This window comes from Myotis nattereri, assembly GCF_964212035.1.
Source record: "Myotis nattereri genome assembly, chromosome: 16".
Taxonomy (NCBI): Eukaryota; Metazoa; Chordata; class Mammalia; order Chiroptera; family Vespertilionidae; genus Myotis; species Myotis nattereri.
The window spans coordinates 27,548,375-27,567,204 of NC_138091.1; the positions used below are offsets into that span (position 1 = coordinate 27,548,375).

The 18,830-nt window shown below is 47.3% G+C and overlaps 1 protein-coding gene across 1 annotated transcript in view; it reads left to right on the forward strand.

Annotated features, from left to right (window-relative positions):
- Positions 1 to 503: 503 nt before the first annotated feature.
- Positions 504 to 18,830, forward strand: part of MYO1D (myosin ID) — a gene marked incomplete at its 5' end in the record, with an annotated part of 266,794 nt that continues 248,467 nt past the window's right edge. The window contains one exon of the mRNA XM_081110278.1: positions 504 to 598. Coding sequence (XP_080966404.1) covers positions 504 to 598 — 95 coding nt within the window. The remainder of the gene's footprint in view (positions 599 to 18,830) is intronic.

The window sequence follows — 18,830 nt, forward strand, 5'->3', positions numbered from 1 at the left end:
GCCGCCCCGCGCCCAGCCCGGCCCCGCGCGCGCCCCCGCCGCCCGCCCCGCGCGAGCGCGCCGCCCAGGTGAGGAGGCGGAGGCCTGCGCCGCCGCGGGGCGGGATCTCAGCGGCGGGGCGGGGCCAGCGGAGCCCGAGAAGCCGGGGCGGGGCGGGGCGCGGGGCGGCGGGGCCGTGGCCAGACCCAGGCCAGAGGCGGGACCAGCCGCCGCCGTCTCCGTCTCGGTGTCCCGTCCCCCACAGCGCCAGGCAGCCGCCGCCGGAGAAGCGGAAACTGCCGGGTGCGCCGCGCGGACCGAGAGCGCGCCGAGGAGCAGCAGGGCGGCCTCTGCCCGGCCCAGACCCTCCGAGCGGAGCCCGGCGCCCCCTCCCCCGGAACCCCCAGCCCGCGGCCCCGCCCCGGCCCCGCCCGAGCTCGCCGCGCGCCCCCGGACCGGCTCCCGCGACTCCAGCGCGCCCACCTGAGCCCGGCGGCGCCCACCTCAGCCCGTTCGCCGGCGCCATGGCGGAGCAGGAGAGCCTGGAGTTCGGCAAGGCGGACTTCGTACTGATGGACACCGTCTCCATGCCCGAGTTCATGGCCAACCTCCGACTCAGGTGAGGGCGGAGCGGCCGGGCGCCCTGGCGCGAGCCTGCGCTTCCCCGAGAGGGGGCGCCCCCGCGGTGCGGCCGGGTTGTGGGTGCGGGGGCGCCCCGAGCTCAAGGAATGGAGTGCCACCGGAGTGGGGTATCCCGGGCTCTTGGCCGAGAAAAGACGCCCCGGGCGCGGCTGCCTCGGCGTGTAAGGGGCGTGCTGAGCTGGAGGGCTGCGCCTTCCCGGGAGGGGGTGCCCGGGTGCTGTCCGGACGCGGGGCCGGGGCGGGTGGGAGGCGTGAGGGCTGTGCGGAGCTGCAGGCAGCGCTGGGGGCCGAGCAGGCTAGTGTGCTCCCCCAGGTAGGTGATGTGGGCGGGCCGGGTGACCTCATGGAAACAAAAGTAAAGGAAAGTAACTTTAGGGAGCGTCGCGGCGGCCCGAAGTCCTGGGAAGACTCGAGGTTGCTGAGAGGAGCTGGGGGCGCATCCCGGTTTCACACTTGCTGCTTTTCTTTCTCTCTTCCTTCCTTCTTCTCCTCCCCGCTCTCCCCTCCCTGGCGTGGCTCCATCGCGTCCTGCAGGATGCTCTGGAGTGGTCCCTGAGCTGTCTGTTCCAGGACCTGGGCTATTTTTTATAGTTACTCTCGAAACGTAATTAGACACGTTTCCAGACATCGAAGAGACTGCTGGGCTTGCCGGTGCCAAGATAAACTGTCTGAATTTGACAAGGCGTTCATGGTTTCAGTTTTTCTTTTTTTTTTTCTCAAGGAGTTATGGATGGGGCCCTTGTGTGATTGACATCCTTGAAAATGCAGTCCCAACTCAGCACCCCCAAATGAGCTTCCGAAGGCGAATTTATTTTTAGAAAGTCGTCTTCATGTGATTCTTTCTCCTTTGATAGAAGAATATGTAAGCAGAGCTTTAAAGTAGTTTTGTGTGTTTTTTTTAAAAACCATTACAGTAAATAGAGTTTCAAAATAACCGAGTTTTGGTCTGTGTGCGTTTCCTGGAGGTTCTGACCAGGCTTATGTTAAATATCACACCATGAGCTTAGGAAGTGAAAATCATAATCTAGGTTTTGGTGCTTCACTAACCCCACATCTCAGTATTAATTGCCCCTGCTGGTCTCCATTTAAATTTGAAAACCTTTTTGTACCTTGGCAGTTGCAAGCCCCCATAGAGTCTTCATCTGCTCCTGGCCAGATTTCCTTGTGTCCCAGAGGATGGGGGGCAGTTGGGGGGGGGGGCGGGCACAGACCTAATTTTCTACACCTTTCTATTACAAACACACACACACCTGTGTGAGTTTCCTCATTTGTACAATAATGAGGACTTACAAGATTTTTCAGCGCTTAATTATATTCTCTTTTTGCTTTCATATATCAGTTGGTTGCCGAGGTGTTTATTTATTTATTTATTTTTATTGATTTCAGAGATGAAGGGAAAGGGAGGGAGAGAGAGAGAGAAACATCAGTGATGAGAGAGAATCATTGATTGGCTGCCTCCTGCACACCCCGTACTGGGGATCGAGCTCGCAACCCTGGGCATGTGCCCTGACCGGGAATCGAACCAGTGACCTCCTGGTTCACAGGTCAATGCTCAACCACTGAGGCTCGCCAGCTGGGTGGTTGCAGGTTTTCTAAGTGGTTAGTGTGAGCCAAATTTAACTATGTGCGCAGAAGAGAACTTTGCAGTTTAATTCCACTTTTGTATAAGGCACCCTAGGAGATAGAGTGGGAGGATCCAAAGATCTACAAAATTTGCTCCACGCCCTGGCCCGGTTTGGCTCAGTGAATAGAGCGTCACCCAGTAGGGGGTGTGCAGGAGGCAGCTGATCGATGTTTCTCTCTCATCGATGTTTCTAACTCTCGATCCCTCTCCCTTCCTCTCTGTAAAAAAATCAATAAAATAAAAATATATATATATAAATATATTTTAAAAAATTTGCTCCACACCTCTCAGAGAGGGGTCCTGTCGATGAAGACAGGGAGAAAGGTGAAAATGGCTTTTGATTTAAGTAATAGGCGAAGAAAACAGCAGAAGAGCTAATTAATTAAGCCTTATAGAGCTTAGGTGATTCTTTGCTAAGTACTTGTACATGCTAATTGTTCTGAAGAGGGAGATGCTTGAGGCTGGCTTAGAGCACCATATAGAGCAGGCGTGTCAAACTCAAAGGCTAACTTGGGCCAAATAAACAAGGTATGCAGCCCAGAGGCCATGAGTTTGACATGCTTGATATAGAGGATGAGAGAAGTTGTAAAGGACGCGTAGGATTTGTCTAGGACAGTGGTTCTCAACCTTGGCTGCACATTAGAATCACCTGGGAATCTTTTTAAAATCCTGATTCCTGGGCCTCATCCTCCGGAAATTCTGTTTCTTTGTTATGGGGTGGGGCCACAACATCAGTAACAAAGAAACAGAATTTCCGGAGGATGAGGCCCAGAAATCAGGATTTTAAAAAGATTCCCAGGTGATTCTAATGTGCAGCCAAGGTTGAGAACCACTGGTCTAGAAGGTTAGAGTAGCATGAGCAGAGGTGTGGAGGCAGGAAAACCTACTCTGGGTGATAGTGAATACGTTATCTGGAGGGGAAGGAGTTGTGGGAGGAATCCCCCCAACTCTCATTAGCACGACCCTTGGCTAATGCCCAGGGTTCCAGGTCTGCCTTCACGCTCAGTCACCAGGTCATTCAAGATTCTGACTGTTCAGACGTGTGTGTGTGTGTGTCTCATCTGTGTGAGTACTTGACAACTCTTAGAATTGGCTGCAGTTCTCATCATACAGATTCGGCGATTGTTCACGATTTACTTGTACGTTGCCAGGGGTTTGTCAACCGTAGCTGTAAACACAATCCCAGCAAAGGGGAGCAGCGCCCTTACCCTCCTCCCCAGCTGTGATCCCTGAAGATCCAGGTGGAAAGCAGTCCTCTCTCTGGTAGTCTGAATTTCTTGTCACCCTGAGACCCCTGCAGACTGTTTCAGTGTGTAGCTGCTTGAGCTCCTGGGACACTTGTACTTCGCAGAAGGAGACCAGAAACCCACTGCAGGTACAGGTGCTCTTGTGTGAGGTTGTAGTGTTTTCGTCTCCCAGGACATGGGTGGTTGGGCCATACCATGTGTATGTTTATGGCTGGATCCAGGCGAGATTTGAGATTATTTCATCTCTCTGTAATAAGTGTGCATGTGCCCCATTGTTCCTGCCTTCCCGACCTGGGCTTCTCTCACTCCGGTGGAATGTCCTGTCCCCTGCTCCCCACCTGGCTTCTGCAAGGCCCTCTTTAGGAATTTTGGTCTGTGACGTACAGAGAGGCCCCCAAGGCTGCAGTTGTTTCAGGGGCCCTGTGTCATCCGAACTCGATTTTAATTTTTCCAGTAGCAGCACCCAGCACACTGGTGGGCACATTCTGTGACAGTGTTTTTCATGGAGAGAAAAAAACACGAATGTTTCACTTTCCTTTTTGACCCTTTTATGACATTGTCCATTTAGAGTTATCTTCTTATTTTGCTACCGCGCTGGCCTTTTCTTTTCCTGTTGGAACTAACGCTTGACTTTTAGCTTGACTTTTAGACATCCGCTACAATTGATGCAACTTTCCCCTTAGTGTTTCTATTTTTTAAAATTGACGTAGGTGTGTGTCTGTGCATGTGAGTCTGCAGGAGGCAAGATGGAAGGGTGATGTGGATTAGTGCCAGTCAGTTCCTATATCAGAGGAGTTTCAGTTTTTATATTTTACCCTTATGCCCCAAACTGCCAGTAGCTTGAGGGCCGCCGCCTTTCCCTGCTAGAAGTCTCTTGCTAGGGGAGGTTTATTCTGTTTGATTTTACTTTCCATGGAGGTGGAGGTGGACGTGGTTTTGGCTGCCATGGTAAGCTCCTCACTCCATTTTCAAGGATCTGTGCCCCGGAGTAAGATTCCTCCCCAGGCACCTCCTGCCTTCACGGTCAGGCATGGCTCCTGCCAGCAACCCTCATGACCACTTGAAGCTCTGGCCGTGGCTTCCCCACCATATTCTGCTTTCCTCGGAGCCACTCCCTTTCTGGACCCGCAGCCCCCTTTGCATGGGCCGTTCCTGTCCTGTAGTTTTCCCAGCATTCACAGCAGCGTTGCACCCTCTCTCCAAGTGAGCGTCCCGCCAGGGCGAGCCACACAGAACAGCCCTGCTCCTCGCTCCTCGCTCCTCACTTAGCCGCCCCGTGAGGGGAAGAGTGTGGACTGCTGCTCTGGCGTGGCCTGGAGCCGAGCACAGGGTCCCCAAGAGCCCTGCTTCTCATGGCACAGGACGAAGAATACACCTTAGGCTCCCAGGAGGCCCGTTTCCTAACTTTGTTGGTGATGGTTTCTGTTTAGGAATAAGGGATTGGCTCAGCCTTCTATCTTGGCTCCTTGGAAATTTAATGTTTCCTCTCCTCTCTTCTTATTGGCTTTTCTCTGCCATAAAAGCGGTCATTTACAGCACTCTGTTTGCCAAAGCTGCAGGCAACGTCTCACTTTTAAGCTAACACATACTGTCTTTTATACCTTTGCTTGGACCAGGGTGTCTCAGCCTTGGCACTATTGGCCTTTGGAGACCGCTTTGTTGCGGGTGGGGGGGTGGGGGGTGGGGGCTGTCCTGGGCACTGGAGGACGTTAGCAGCATCCTTGGCCTCTAGGCGCCAGTAGGACCACTCCCCTCCCATTTACACCACCAGGATGTCTCCAGATATTGCTAAATACCCCTTGGGGCGAGGGGACATAGTCCCCATTGGAGAGCCACAGGCCTGGGCTGCTCTCAGTCTCTCGGAATGTTCTCCTTCCCTCGTCTCTACCCTCCCTGCCTGTCACACTCTTACTCATTCTTAGAGACCAGTTCTGAGACGTCTCTCCCAGTCCTCCACGTCAGGGTTCATTTCATTCTTACCTGTGCGCCCAGGGTACGTGGACACTTGGTCCTGCTGTTAGAGAGAATGTATCATAGGATGATGTTGTTCTCCACACACCTCCCTGCCCACCAGATTGCGAGCTCTTCGAAGACAGAGAGCCTGCCCAGAGGTGGGTCTGGGCCTTGTGGTCCTTTGAAACTCCTTACAGTTGAGGAGGTGGGGAACCATCTTTAAGGAAAAGAGCGTAAATTATGAACGCAGCATCAGGTACAGGGCTTTAAAGGGACAGTGCAGGTGAGTGGCTGCAACGCCAACACACCTCTCCCTTTGTGTTGCAAAATCGGGCACCTAGGTGTTCCCTGCATCTTAAAATGAGTTACCTGAGCAGTTAAGTATAGGCTGATTATTTTTCAACCAGTAGAATCCTTAATTTGAAAAAGCATATAATCGTCTGTATTATACTTATTTTAATACATCTTAACTGTGGTGGTGGGAGGAGTGAGGTGTAGAATTAGAAAGGCAGCGAATAGGCGCGCACGTACACACACACACTGCGCAGTCTCCGTCCTCTTTCTCGGCAACTCTTTGGTCATTTGGTAAATTTGGTGGGATGAAGGATCCCTCTTGCTTGCCAGGGGCAAAGCTTAGCTACTCTGGGTGGTCTTCAAGCAAGGATAAACCTGCAGTTGGTTCAGAGCGTTGGTTTAAAGTGGCCCTGGTTAGATTTATAGGAGGGGTGAATGGCACACTAAATCTTTTTGGCTTCCCTGTGAAATTCTTTGGCAGCCCCTTTCAGAGGCCTTCGGAAAAGGACAGCGTGCGCTGTGCCTGTTTTGCACATTGGCTTCGGATTGGGACAGAGAAATGAGCTTTTGGTTTTGGGAGCTGCCATTTGGAGTGAATCACCCTGCCGTCTCGTTTCCTTTCCTGCTCCCTCCATGACAGATTTCCAAGACTATTTTTACTCGGGGTCATTTGTTGACCCTGGAGACTTTTGCTGAATTTAGCTCCCAAATAGAGCCAGATATGGGTGGAGGCAAGCCCTCAGGAGCGGCCGCTGGTGCGTTTCACTGTAGATTTCGGAAGGATTCTACTTCTGCATTCAAGACATGAGCTTTGGCCTTTTTGGTTAATATGGAGACAAAGATGGTGCCTCCAGTATATGGACAGAGATGTGTTTATTTAATGGCCCTGGTGTAAGTTGTCTGCACTGTGGATTATTACCCTAATGCGGAGAGCCGTTTGTTGACATTGTCACCTACGTCGGAGCCAGCGCAGCCAAAAGGCCCCTCTCTCCAGGACTGGTCCTGTTTTATGGCCATTCTCTGGCACCCATCGCTGGGTTGCTGTTGGACTGGAGAGGATCACTGGCCCTGCTCAGTGGAGCGAGCTGGAAACTGCTGTCCGTGGTGGTTCAGCCCCGCGGGGTCGATGAGCTGTTGATGAGCCGCCCTGACAGGGCCTATAAAAACGTCAGCTCCATCCATGAATGGGTTCAGAGGGTAACAGCATTTTAAAATATACATTGGAAGCCTCTCTCTCCTTGTCTGTTACATTCCTCGGGTCGAGATGACAGTTTTATTTCCTGTGGGAAGCAGGCTCCTTTCGGTTCAACTGCCATATAATTACTGGTTAGATCTCTTAATAGAACAGTTTCCCCACACGTTAGTTTTGGGCATTTATGGGAAGAAGAGGGGGGAGAGCGTGCTTGCAACAGGGAGCAGTGGAAAGAGCACAGTCTTTGAGACCTAACTGACCAAGTTCAAAACCCAGCTTCACTTCTACTCCTTTTCTAAAATATATTTTTATTGTTTTCAGAGAGGCAGGGAGAGGGAGAGAGAGACATAAACATCAATGATGAGAGGGAATCATTGATCGACTGCCTCCTGCACGCCCCCCATTGGGGATCAAGCCCACAACCTGGGCATATGCCCTGACCGGGAATCAAACCGTGACCTCCTGAGTCAGGCCAGCTGGGCCACTTCTATTCTTTTTTTGCTTTAAGACTTAGGGTAAGTTAACTTGCCTAAGTCTCAGTTTCCTTATCTCTCTATATAAAAGCCTAAGCGACCATTCGACTGTTGGACTGGTAGCTATGACGTGCAATGACCACCAGGGGGCAAACGCTCCGACCAGTAGGTTAGGTTGCTGCTGGGGCCCTGTCAGCCCGAAATCTGATTCACCCGCACCCCGGACCCAGAGAGGAGGAAGGAGGGAGCCCGATTCCTCGCGGAATTGGCCGTGGGTTAGCTTGCTGCTGGGGCCCTGTCGGCCCCAAATCTGGTTCACCCGCACCAGATTCCCTTTCAATGTGCACGAATACGTGCACTGGGCCACTAGTACTATATAAAATGATTGCTTTTCAGGATTATTGGGATGAAATCACATGATGTGTAAAAAGTGTCTGGTCAGTGCTTGGTACATAATGCCCACCCGACTAATGTTAACTATCTTCCTGAATCCTTCCCAAATGGCCTCACCTCCCTGCCCTGATCCTGTTGTTGCTGGAGGTTTACTTTCACTTCTTCCTTCCTCATGAAGACAGATCTGTTTGCTTTGGTTTGTTTGGAAGCCAAGGATGAAAAATGTTGTGGAAGGGCTTGTGGTTACCTAGTGGAGAGAGCAAGATCATTGGAGATGGACAAATCGGGACCTTATCCTATTTCTGTCCACTTACTACCACCTTTGTGGCCTTGGACAAGTAAGTTTGCCTCCCTGAGCCTCTGTTTCTTCATCTGTAAGGCTGATGTGTTATTGTGAAGACTCAGTTATAGCACCTGTACTACACGCAACGCGATATCCATAGCAGAGCAGATGCTCGGTCGGTGGCCCGCTGTCCCCAGACCTGTGGACCAGGTTCCTTCACCATTCCCAATTCTCTGCATAACTATCACCCCACACATACTCATACTCCTGCTCCCTCCAGAGGCACCACAGTCTAATCTCTGAAAATTGTTTTCAACTCTTTGGAAAAGGAAATCTGCTATTCATATTAAAAATTTCCAAAATATTTCATTCTGCAAGTCACACTGTTCTCTGCTTTCACAAAGGTTGGCGACGTTAGTCACCACGCATTGTAGCTGGGTGAGGAACTTAAAGTAGAAAGTCATTTTGTTTGTTTTCATATGTAACTTGTTTCCTTATTAAATTATAGACCTGTATTTGTAATATAATCTCCTGGCTTTAAAGTTAGCAACTGCATACTTGAATTCTTGCCTGTGTGCTTAATGTTGTGTTGGGTACTGTGGTGAGGAGGTCTTTGTTTGATTCCCGGTCAGGGCACATGCCCGGGTTGCGGGCTTGATCCCCAGTAGGGGGCATGCAGGAGGCAGCTGACCAATGATTCTGTCTCCTCATTGATGTTTCTATCTCTCCATCTCCCTTCCTCTCTGAAATCAATAAAAATATTTTTTAAAATAAAAATAAATAAGAGGACTGGTGACAATATAATTGAGCTGTATGTATGTTATGTACTAGAGTTCTGAGGAAATTTCAGGAAAAGAGAGAATGGAATTGGGAGTCGGTGGAAAGGGCTCTGTGAGGGGGTAGAACCTGAGCAGACCCTTGTTGGAAGTAGATAGTCTCTCATTTGGAAGCAGTCCCCTTCATGCGGCACCCACTGCCCAGTGACCACCCCTTCCCCCGTCCTCACCTTTCCTTCTCTCTCCTCACCCACTCTCAGCACGAGGGGGCTGGCCATGCTGCTAGCCAGCTTCCATTGCTCAAAAATATTTCCCCCCACACCGTCTGCACTTTTTGTCATTCCTGTCTAATGCTGCCCCATATCCTCCCAACTAGAGTTTAAAAAGCCAAATACTTCTACTGTGGCATAGATGCATTCATGTAAATTAGCTCGATCCCTTCTTTCTCGTGCCTCGATGAGATCAGTTAGAAGGAGGGGCTGAGACTGTCATTGTTGAGAAGTAATTTGGCAGTGTGTAACTGTTCAGGGATGAGGTATACCTGAGATGGAGAAGGGAACTCAGGTGGGAAGGGGTGGGGGGGATATAGTTCGAGCTCAGTTTATTCTTGGGGAGGCAGGCCCTGATGACAGGGTCAGAGAAAAACTTGGCTCAGTTAAAAAAGTGTGTCTTGCCTTCGGGCCTAGAAAAGAAAGTGGGAATTTTCGGATGTCTCATTGGTGAAATGGGGATGATCTGCTTTTTGGAAGGAGATCATTTTAAAGTGAAGGGTTCTTATAAGTGATTTCATTGGATGGAGAAGGGATTCAAGAGCATCAGCTGGTCTCTCTTGAGACTTTGCCCACCTTTCAGTCCCTCATTGTCCCAGCCTCACCCTCGAAGATATTTAAGTTTCTAGGCACACTGCTCCTGTGGGAGAAGTTACTGTTACAGCTGAATGAGACCTCCATTCCCGCACGTTTTGTCCCCTTGGTGCGCAGTATAGAAATGGCTTCACCTTAGTGAGAGTAAAGTGTTAACTCTAGGAAAGCGACTTTGCTTTAATAAGATTGCTTACTGCTGACAGTAGTTTTTAAAAGAGTCATGAGCCAATTCAGAGTTCTTAAAAAAAAAAAAAAGGGTTCGCCAGCCGGCCAGCTTGCCAGCCAGTGTGGCTCAGTGGTTGAGCATCAACCTATGAACCAGAAGGTCATGGTTCAATTCCTGGTCAGGGCATATGCCCTGGTTATTGGCTTGATCCCCAGCAGGGGGTGTGCAGGAGGCAGCCAATCAATGATTCTCTCTCATCATTGATGTTTCTATCTCTCTGTCCCTCTCAATTTCTCTCTGAAGTGAATAAAAATATATATTAAAAAAAAAATAAAAGTAAAAAACCCAAATGGGATAGATGGAAAAAGATATATCCACAAATGAGTGAGATCATGTGGTATTTTTCTTTCACTGACTGGTTTATTTCACGTAGCATAATGCTCTCCAGTTCCATCCATGCTGCTGCAAATGATAAGAATTCCTTCTTTTTTATAGCAGCATAGTATTCCATTGTGTAGATGTACCATAGTTTATGGATAATGAACATTACAACCTGATGAACAAAAAGATAGATACAGAGGCAGAGAAGCATCGAACAGACTCAAATTACAGCCGGAAGGTTGGGGAGGGTTGGCAGGGGAGGAGGTAAGATATCAATGGAAGGACTTGTATACATGCATATAAGCATAACCAATGGACGCAAGACACTGGGGGGGCGGGGGTGAGGGCATGTGCCGGGGCGGTAAGGGAGGCCAGGGGAAAGTCAATGGGGGAAAAAAGGAGACATATGTACTACTATTTGTAATACTTTAAACAGTAAAATAAAAATAAAAAGATATACAGTGGGGCTTTGACTTACAAGTTTAATTCGTTCCGTGACGGAGCTCGTAACTCAAATTACGAGACATGTGATGCTGGGCTGATGTTGTGGCGTTCACTGTGACGTTTGCTGCGCCAACTAGCGGTGGGGTATCTGAAGCTGGCTCGTAACCCGAATTTTAGCTCGCAACTCAAAGCAAAAAATCAGCTCGTATCTCGAAAAACTCGTTAGTCGGGACACTCGCAAGTCAAGGCCCCACTGTATCAAGGAACAACTTTGCTTTTGTTTCTCTCCATGTATCTCCCACAATCATACTAACACTTGTCGGGGGGAGGGGGCAGAATTACTACTATTATGTATATTCAAGGGTCCCATTACTTCTGGAAGCAAATGAATTATTCTAAAAATGGCTTCATCTGAAACAATGAAGCAAACACCAAGAGAAATTCAAACCATTTTTTCCCCTCTGACCACAAAGTCTGCTTTGAGTAACTTGTACAATAGAGGATCGTCCGTCTCGGGGTCAGGGTGATCCCAAATGGCTCCGTCTCAGACCACTGCTTTGTGTTCAATATAAAGTCAAGAAAAAATTTATAGTCAATTAAAAAAAATAAAAATAAAAGGTCGAACTCCATTAAAAACCTCACGTTTATGTTGGAGAACCCTAAATTGGTTGTTTCCGTTTTGGCTTTTATAGACGTCTTAGTCGTTTTAAGTTTATGATAAATGTCCTCAAGAGAGAGTTCGAGTTTTCCCGATGTGCCTTTCTAGCCTATATGTTCCTATAATTAAGAAGAATTTCAAAAAATAATAATTTTAAAAAGCCCTTAAAACCAACATCTCTAGAGTGGTTTAAATGTCAGGAAGTGAACTGTGAGGAGCTTCTCATTGCTTTCAACCTGTCCTGTCAGTTCCCATTTGTGTCCTAACCTCTGGTTTCTGGCCCCGAGGGCAAGGGCCAAGTCTTTATCTCTGAAGGCTTATTTCCAGGCATTGCAGGCAGCATTGCGGGCAAAATGTTTTCGCCTCCACCAGTGAATGAATAAATAGATACATAATATCTCTGCCTCTCTGATTCCTGCCTGAACTGTGTATGTACTGTATATTTTATGTATGTATTGGACATCATTATATACTCTGATTTTTCTGTTGTACCTACCGTCTTTGGGAAGATAGGATAGTGAAACTACCATTACTCTTGGAGCGGGAGAGGGAATACTAACATATATTTGGAGTCTTTGTGAAATGGCGGACTTTTTCTTTTAAAAGGCCTGTAGAACTCAGGCAGGGTGCCTGATTTACCAGGGAGAAAATAGACTTTAGTGGCACTGGACTCTTGCTTGTGTCCTGTTGTTGCTTACCTTAGCGTTTGACCACATTCTTTTCACCAGCATCGAGATGCTTTTGTATAGCTTTGTATCCTTTGTTGACTATCTCTAAGGGACATGTTTTTTTACAGCCAATCCAATGACTGTACATATTTAGATGGGTGCTGTTTTCTTTTTTCTTTCTTTCTTTCTTTTTTTTTTGGTGCTGTTTTCTTAATCTGCATTTATTCTGTGGTGTCCTGGGCCATGAGGTACCTGAGGGTTCTAGGTGGGGTGGAACAGGGCTTCCGGCCCCCTGCTGACTACGGCTTTTAATCAAGCAACTGTGCTTCTATGTATTGGGGTGCCAAGAACTTTTTTGTTCAGAAAAAATGCTATCATGTTGGAAAACACACACAACAAAAACCAGTTTGATAAACCACTGCTCTCGGTGATTGTTTTCCAGCTGGCTTTGACCCTTGTAAACACATACAGGGAAATATTTCCAACCAAAATAATGTGAACACTGGCAGTGCAGTCTGACATAATGAGCAAAGGCAATCATTCCGTTACCCAGACCACACCATGGCGGTACTACCCATTGTGCGACTTAAAACAATTTACTTCAGTTCTCTGAGCCTCTATCGCCCCATTGTAAAATGGAACTGGTCCCTACATTACAAGTTGATTTCATTAAATGAGATGGTAGGTGCGTTGTTTATTGTTCGTAACACATCGAGGGTATACTCAAATGTAATGCTCCCTCCGGTCTACTCCTTAAGTAGAATGTGAAGAATATAATTTAATTTTCTTCTTAAACGACTTAGATCATCATGACCGAAGTTCTGAACAATTGTTTTCATGCGCTTGGGATTTATGGGTTATGGGAAAGGCTTTGTTCCACACCGAATTGATCTGAACAGTTTAACAGTTTAAAGTTTTAAAGCATCTGGGTGACTTTCTATTGTCTCTTTCAGGGCACCTCCCTGTGAAAGCTCTCTCCCCTCTTAGTGTACAAATCTGGCTGGCTCTGGGATGAGCTCCTGGGGGGAGCATGAGGAAGTCAGGGGTTGTCTGGGGCGTCTCAGGCGTAGGACAGGAGCTCTGAGATGTCTGTTTTTTCTCTTCTCTGCTCAGAGGTATTTTTCGATTGCTTTGATAGGTTCGGCTGGCAAGGCACGTAGGCCGAGCAGGAAAGGTGCTCCTCTAACGCGTATCGCTCGCCTTGGTATTTGAATTATTTGTGTGGTTGGAACAAACCAAAGCATGCTGAGTGGATTTTTCCGCCCCGTGCACACTCTGTGATGGCTTGGTGCTGTGCGGTGGGCAGCTGCTATTGGCAGAAGCGATTACTGTTTGCATCCCTGCCTCGGAGGCTCCTGTTTTATCTGAAACCTTTACTGAAAAGGAACCTCTTCTCTTACCGTCTTGATTTATCCTAAGGGGGAGGGCTCTCACCTTTGGTGCTGTATCAGCATTGCCCAGCTTTAAAAACATACAGGTTCCCTGGGCCCGACCTCTGGAGAGTCTGAGGGAGGAAGCCTCCTGCGAGCCCTGGGGATTCTCATCTGCAGCCGGGTCAGGCACCTCCAGCATCCTTGGCTAATGGTTTTCCACTCCACAGGTGTGTTCTGTTCAAGCTCAGTGGGGTGTGACTGTCATGTGAGCTGACCGGTGTGTGAACAAGTGAATCGTAACTTATCCAGATAGTCAGTGCTCTTAGTTCTGTTATGATTATTAAGTCAGTTTACTTATTTGTTCTTCATCCTTACAACGTGTTTTCTGTTCTTTCCACCTTTGGTTATAGTTGGGCACTTTTAGCATACTTGGTATTATTTCCTTTTTTCCGTTATTTTTTAAATTAAATTTTTGTTGAACCTACTGGGGTGACATTGGTTAATAAAATCATGTAGGTTTCAGGGGTACAGTTCTATGATCCATCCACCTGTATATTGTAATGTGCAGCATACTTTAGGTTATTTCTGTCACCAGATTTCTCCACGCGAAAAGGTATCCTCATCCTTGTTAATACTTTAATAGATGTCCTTATAATCTTTTACACATTTATAACTGGACATATTTTAAAATTTGGAATCTTCTTGCTTATACGAGATAATTTTATGAACAGTTTCCTCATATAGCATAGTGGCTTAAGAAGCATTTCTCCATGTCATCGAGTTGCCTTGGAAATTTTGATGGCAACCACATCTGTATTCTTGTCTGGGTGTGCAGGGACAACCCAGACAGACGAGGTTTCTGCTCCCATTGAGCTGCGGAAGCAGCTGGGGCGAGACACGAAACTCTGGTAAACCAGGAAAGAATCATTACAAGTAGGAATAAGTGTATGAAGGGAAAGAGCAGGGTTCCTCATCGGGGAAATGGCTGCGGTGTGTGTGCTGTGTGTGTGCCTGCCACCGAGAAGGCATTTTATGAGGAAGTTGGCTTTGAGATGAGAAGGATAAGGAGTCTGTGGGGGATGGGAGGAGGCAGGTGGAGGATGGGGGAATCCCATAGGAAAGGGTGGTACAGGCCAGGCAGAATCATGAGAGAGGGAGGAAGAAGGGAGATGTTGATAGACAGACAGACAGACGGATGCTTGGTGTGTTTCAGAAACTGAAGGGCATCCCATGAGGCTGGAGTCTTCAGGCAGAGTGGGGACAGGTGATGATGGAGGGCTGGCCAGGGACAGCTTTGCAAAGGGTCTTGGGAAATGGACGATTCAGACTTTAAGTACCCTGGGAAGTGATTGAAGGCCTTTACACACCACACATCTTGCAGTCGCTTCGGAGTGAGAGCATACTTTTCAGTCTCTGGGCTTCCTTTCATTGAGCTGCCCGGATTCCTCAGGTATGGTGGCTCTTTGCAGTATTTGTTTTTGTCAAGTTGGTGGGTGGAGTGTGGACTTGGCAGTAACTTTCTATGCGTTTCCTTTAATGATAATATGTACGAATAGTTCTGTCGAGTTATTTCTGGGAGTAGGCAGCCCAAGAGCAGGGTTGTGTTGATTTGAACTAAGCCAATCTCTATAATGACTAAAGGACTTCCACTGATTTTCGGGGGCACTTATTTTTCTGATTTTATGCTTCAAGCAATAAAAGAAGAATTCTGAGTCATACATTCTCTAAGGACGTCTCTGAGTCATAAAAGTTTAATGCCAGAAAGGAACCTTGGAGTTAAGTTATCTTGCCGATGTACAGATGCATGAAGTTAGGGACACAGTGAGTATGTGGTTTGTCCAGGATTCTTCATTGGTTTAGTGGCACAGTTATTACTGGATAAAAAAAAAAAAATCTCCCATCTCTTAGCTCTGTATTTTTTCTTTTACTTTTTCCCTCTCTAGTTAACTGTAAAATTGCTTTGAAATCAAGTAGCAAGTCTATAACTTCCTCTATTATCCCCCCACTCAAAACAAACTTAAAAAGACCTGAACAGGTTGAAACAGTGGAAAAGCTAACAATGCTAACAATAAACAAACAAATCTCTAGTTTTCTAAGGGCAACTGAAGGGCAACAATGTAAGCTCAAACTCACACTGCAGGGGGGCCAAAGAGGAGGGTGTTAGTAGACTGTATTATGCATCCACTTGGTCTTTACCAAGAACTATGGGTTTGGAAGTTCTACTCAGACTCATCCCACCTCTCCTGGAGGGGTGAACAGTTCCCATTCCACCGTATTGGTTAGAATGCTGTTGGCTGCACCTAAAAGAATGAACAATTGACCAAATAAAAAGAAAAGGTATTATCTCCTGGTAAGGGCGGCCCTGGCCAGTCCTGAAGGCTCCTCGGGTCTGTGATTGGTATCTTGGCCCTGCCTTTGTGCTGGTTCCCTCAGGCTAGTGGAGGGTAGTCACAGCCTGTGCATCCCTCCCAAACACAGTCACCTCCCCAGGAGGAGAGGGAGCCACCTGCTTGTCTGCTGCTGCTTTCTTAGGAAGCCCCTGGAAGGCTTCCTCACGTTTCATTGGTCAGCGTTTGGTCACATGCAAATGACTAAACCCTGGTTATCGTGATTGATTTAGAATAGTCAAGAGCTGAGGATGGAGTTCCCTTTTCCTGAAGCACATGAATATGTGAAAGCAACATGACTATGAGTAGATAACCTGAACAAAACCTGCTTCTTTTAGGGAGGGGTGAATTTTAGGGGCAGAATACTGTTTTAGAGTGATATCTCTATCTCTCTATCTATATGTACATATATAGATAGATATATAATCTATCTATATATATCCTTTTTTTTAAAAAAAAAAACAAGCTTTGTAGACAACATGTGTCCATTCAGAAAAGAATGCTGTGTGCTGAGGGCACTTGAAACTATTCACTAATGACCGAAGGGACCAGGCATAGGACATGATGACTCAGATGTGTTTTCCAATGCCACCAAGCAGTTCTCCAGTTCTCAGTGGACACCAACTGTTTCCTACACAGGAATATGCACAAGTCTGGTATTATCCACGAGGAAATAGTGTCAGAGCCCACAGGTCAGGAGCTCAGTCCCACAGTACCGCCCCCTGATTCAGGCACCAGTCACAAGTCTGGGCTGTCACCTGCGCTTCTGACCAGCCAGCTATATATTGGAGGTGCCCATGACACCTTCCTCAGGTTTGGTTCATTTGCTAGAGCGGCTCACAGAGAGAGACATTTACTTATGTGTACTAGTTGGTTATAGAGAGTATTATAAAGAGTCCAGACAAACAGCCAGATGAAGAGGTACATAGGCCGAGGTCTGGAATCATCCCGGGATAGTGTAAGTCAAACTGTACAAAAAAGGCTCTGTATGTATGCCAGGATGCAGGATCTATTTCATGAAATAGGTTGTATAATTCCATGTTTGTAAATAGAGAGGTGAGTGACATCCTTCCCTGCTTTAAGACAAAGGACAAGAAAATCCAGGGGCATCGAACTGTGCCAGGAAGACAGGAAGTCCTCAAGGAATGGAGGAAGGGGTATGGAAGGCACAGACACCAGCCTGAAGGAGCTCCCACTTAGCTACCTCTGGGTCAGTCTGAGCATCAAATTGAAATAGGTAACCGTAGGTCCTATTTACACAAACTAATAAACGAATAAGTTGAAATTTGTTGAGGACTGAGATATTTACTTAGTACCTGCCCACAAAATGCTCATTCATTAATATCATTGGGGAAAGAAAGACATACTGTTGCAGTGGAGAAGACAGGCAGACACTACCTCACTAAGGGATCAAAAGGAGCAGCAACAGTAATGGGACGAACCAGAACACACACCAGGTGACTAGATGCAGCGAGAACACAGCGTCACTTCCGTGACATTCCCGCTAAAGATGTGTAACCCGGAACCAATCAGAGGAAACACCTGCCAAATTCACATCGAAGGACAGTCTGGTTTTCAGAAATGCCGAGTTTGTGAAAATCGAGGGAAGAATCTGGAATGAAGGAGGGTAGAGAAACGTAACGAAAGGTAAAGCATGACTCTGGCGTGGATTATTTCACTGTAAGGGACTTAATTGAGACATTGGGTGGAGTTTGAATGGGGTTTGTAAGTCCATTGTTAGTAAACATATCGGCTGTCCGTTAGTAAACAAATCGGCTGATTTGATGATTGTGTTGTGGTTGTGTTGGAGAATGTCTTCATTTGTAGGAAAAAGCACACAAATGGGTGGTAGGGCTTCAGGTCAGCAAGTTAGGAGTCTCTGGTGGTTCAAGGAGAAAGAAGGTACTTGCAACTTTTGTTGTAAGTTTGAGATTGTTTCAAAAACAAAGCAGCTGCTCCCTAGACATCAGATGGGTCCCCCAAGGATACAGTGAGTCTCTGGTCGTTGGGATTTATTGCAACAGAAGTTCAGAGTTCCTTCACTGAGCTAGGGTTCTTTCTCAGGAAGCCCCTAGAAGAAACGTTTCGTGTTGTAAAGGGGTGCTGTGCACCTGGAAGACTGATCTTCGTGACATTCTAAGTCCCAAATTCTAAGATTCTGCATATCGTGTTACATATTTTACAGTAATCGTTGAATTTATTAAATGATGTGTATGCCTTCAGTTTGTACAAATCAGCGGAGATTGACCTCTCATAGCAGTCAATGGGTGTTAGTTAAAACTGTCTCTAGAGACTGTGTATACTAAGATCTGTATATCACGCTCTGTAAGAAGTTAATGATGTAATGGGGTGAAAGGGGCATTGACAAAGTATCTGACTCCCCCCGCCCCATAAAGTAGTATTTAATAAGTGTCAGGTCATTGGTACCAGTGCTCTATGGTTCAGACCAGGAGGACATTTCTGTGAGCTTCAGTGATTGAGGAGGGCCTTTATAGAGGTGTAGAGTATTGGGTTGGGTGTTGGAGATGAGTAAGACGTAGGTATGTGTGAAGTAAGAATGGCAGGGGAGAGCATTCCATGCACACGAGCCTCTGCAAATGGGTAGGATGTGTCCAGGGACAGTCAGAAGACCAGTCTGACAGGTTTGGAGGTTTCACATAGGAGAGTTCTGCTTTCACGGTTGTATGGTTAGGGAGATGGCACTAGTTCCCATAAAAGAGAAAATGGAGAGAACACTGTTGACTGCGACAGCTACCAGCCATCAGGCACTGTGTTAGATGGGTTTTAAATAATCAAGTTCATTCATTCATTCATTCATTCATTCAATCTCTCTGAATCTATTCAGTCTTTTTATATATTTTTAAATTGATTTCAGAGAGGAAGGGAGAGGGAGAGAGAGAAACATCAGTGAGAGAGAATCATTGATCGGCTGCCTCCTGCACACCCACTAGGGATTGAGCCTGCAGCCTGGGCATGTGCCCTGACCAAGAATTGAACTGTGATCTCCAGGTTCATAGGTCGACGTTCAACCACT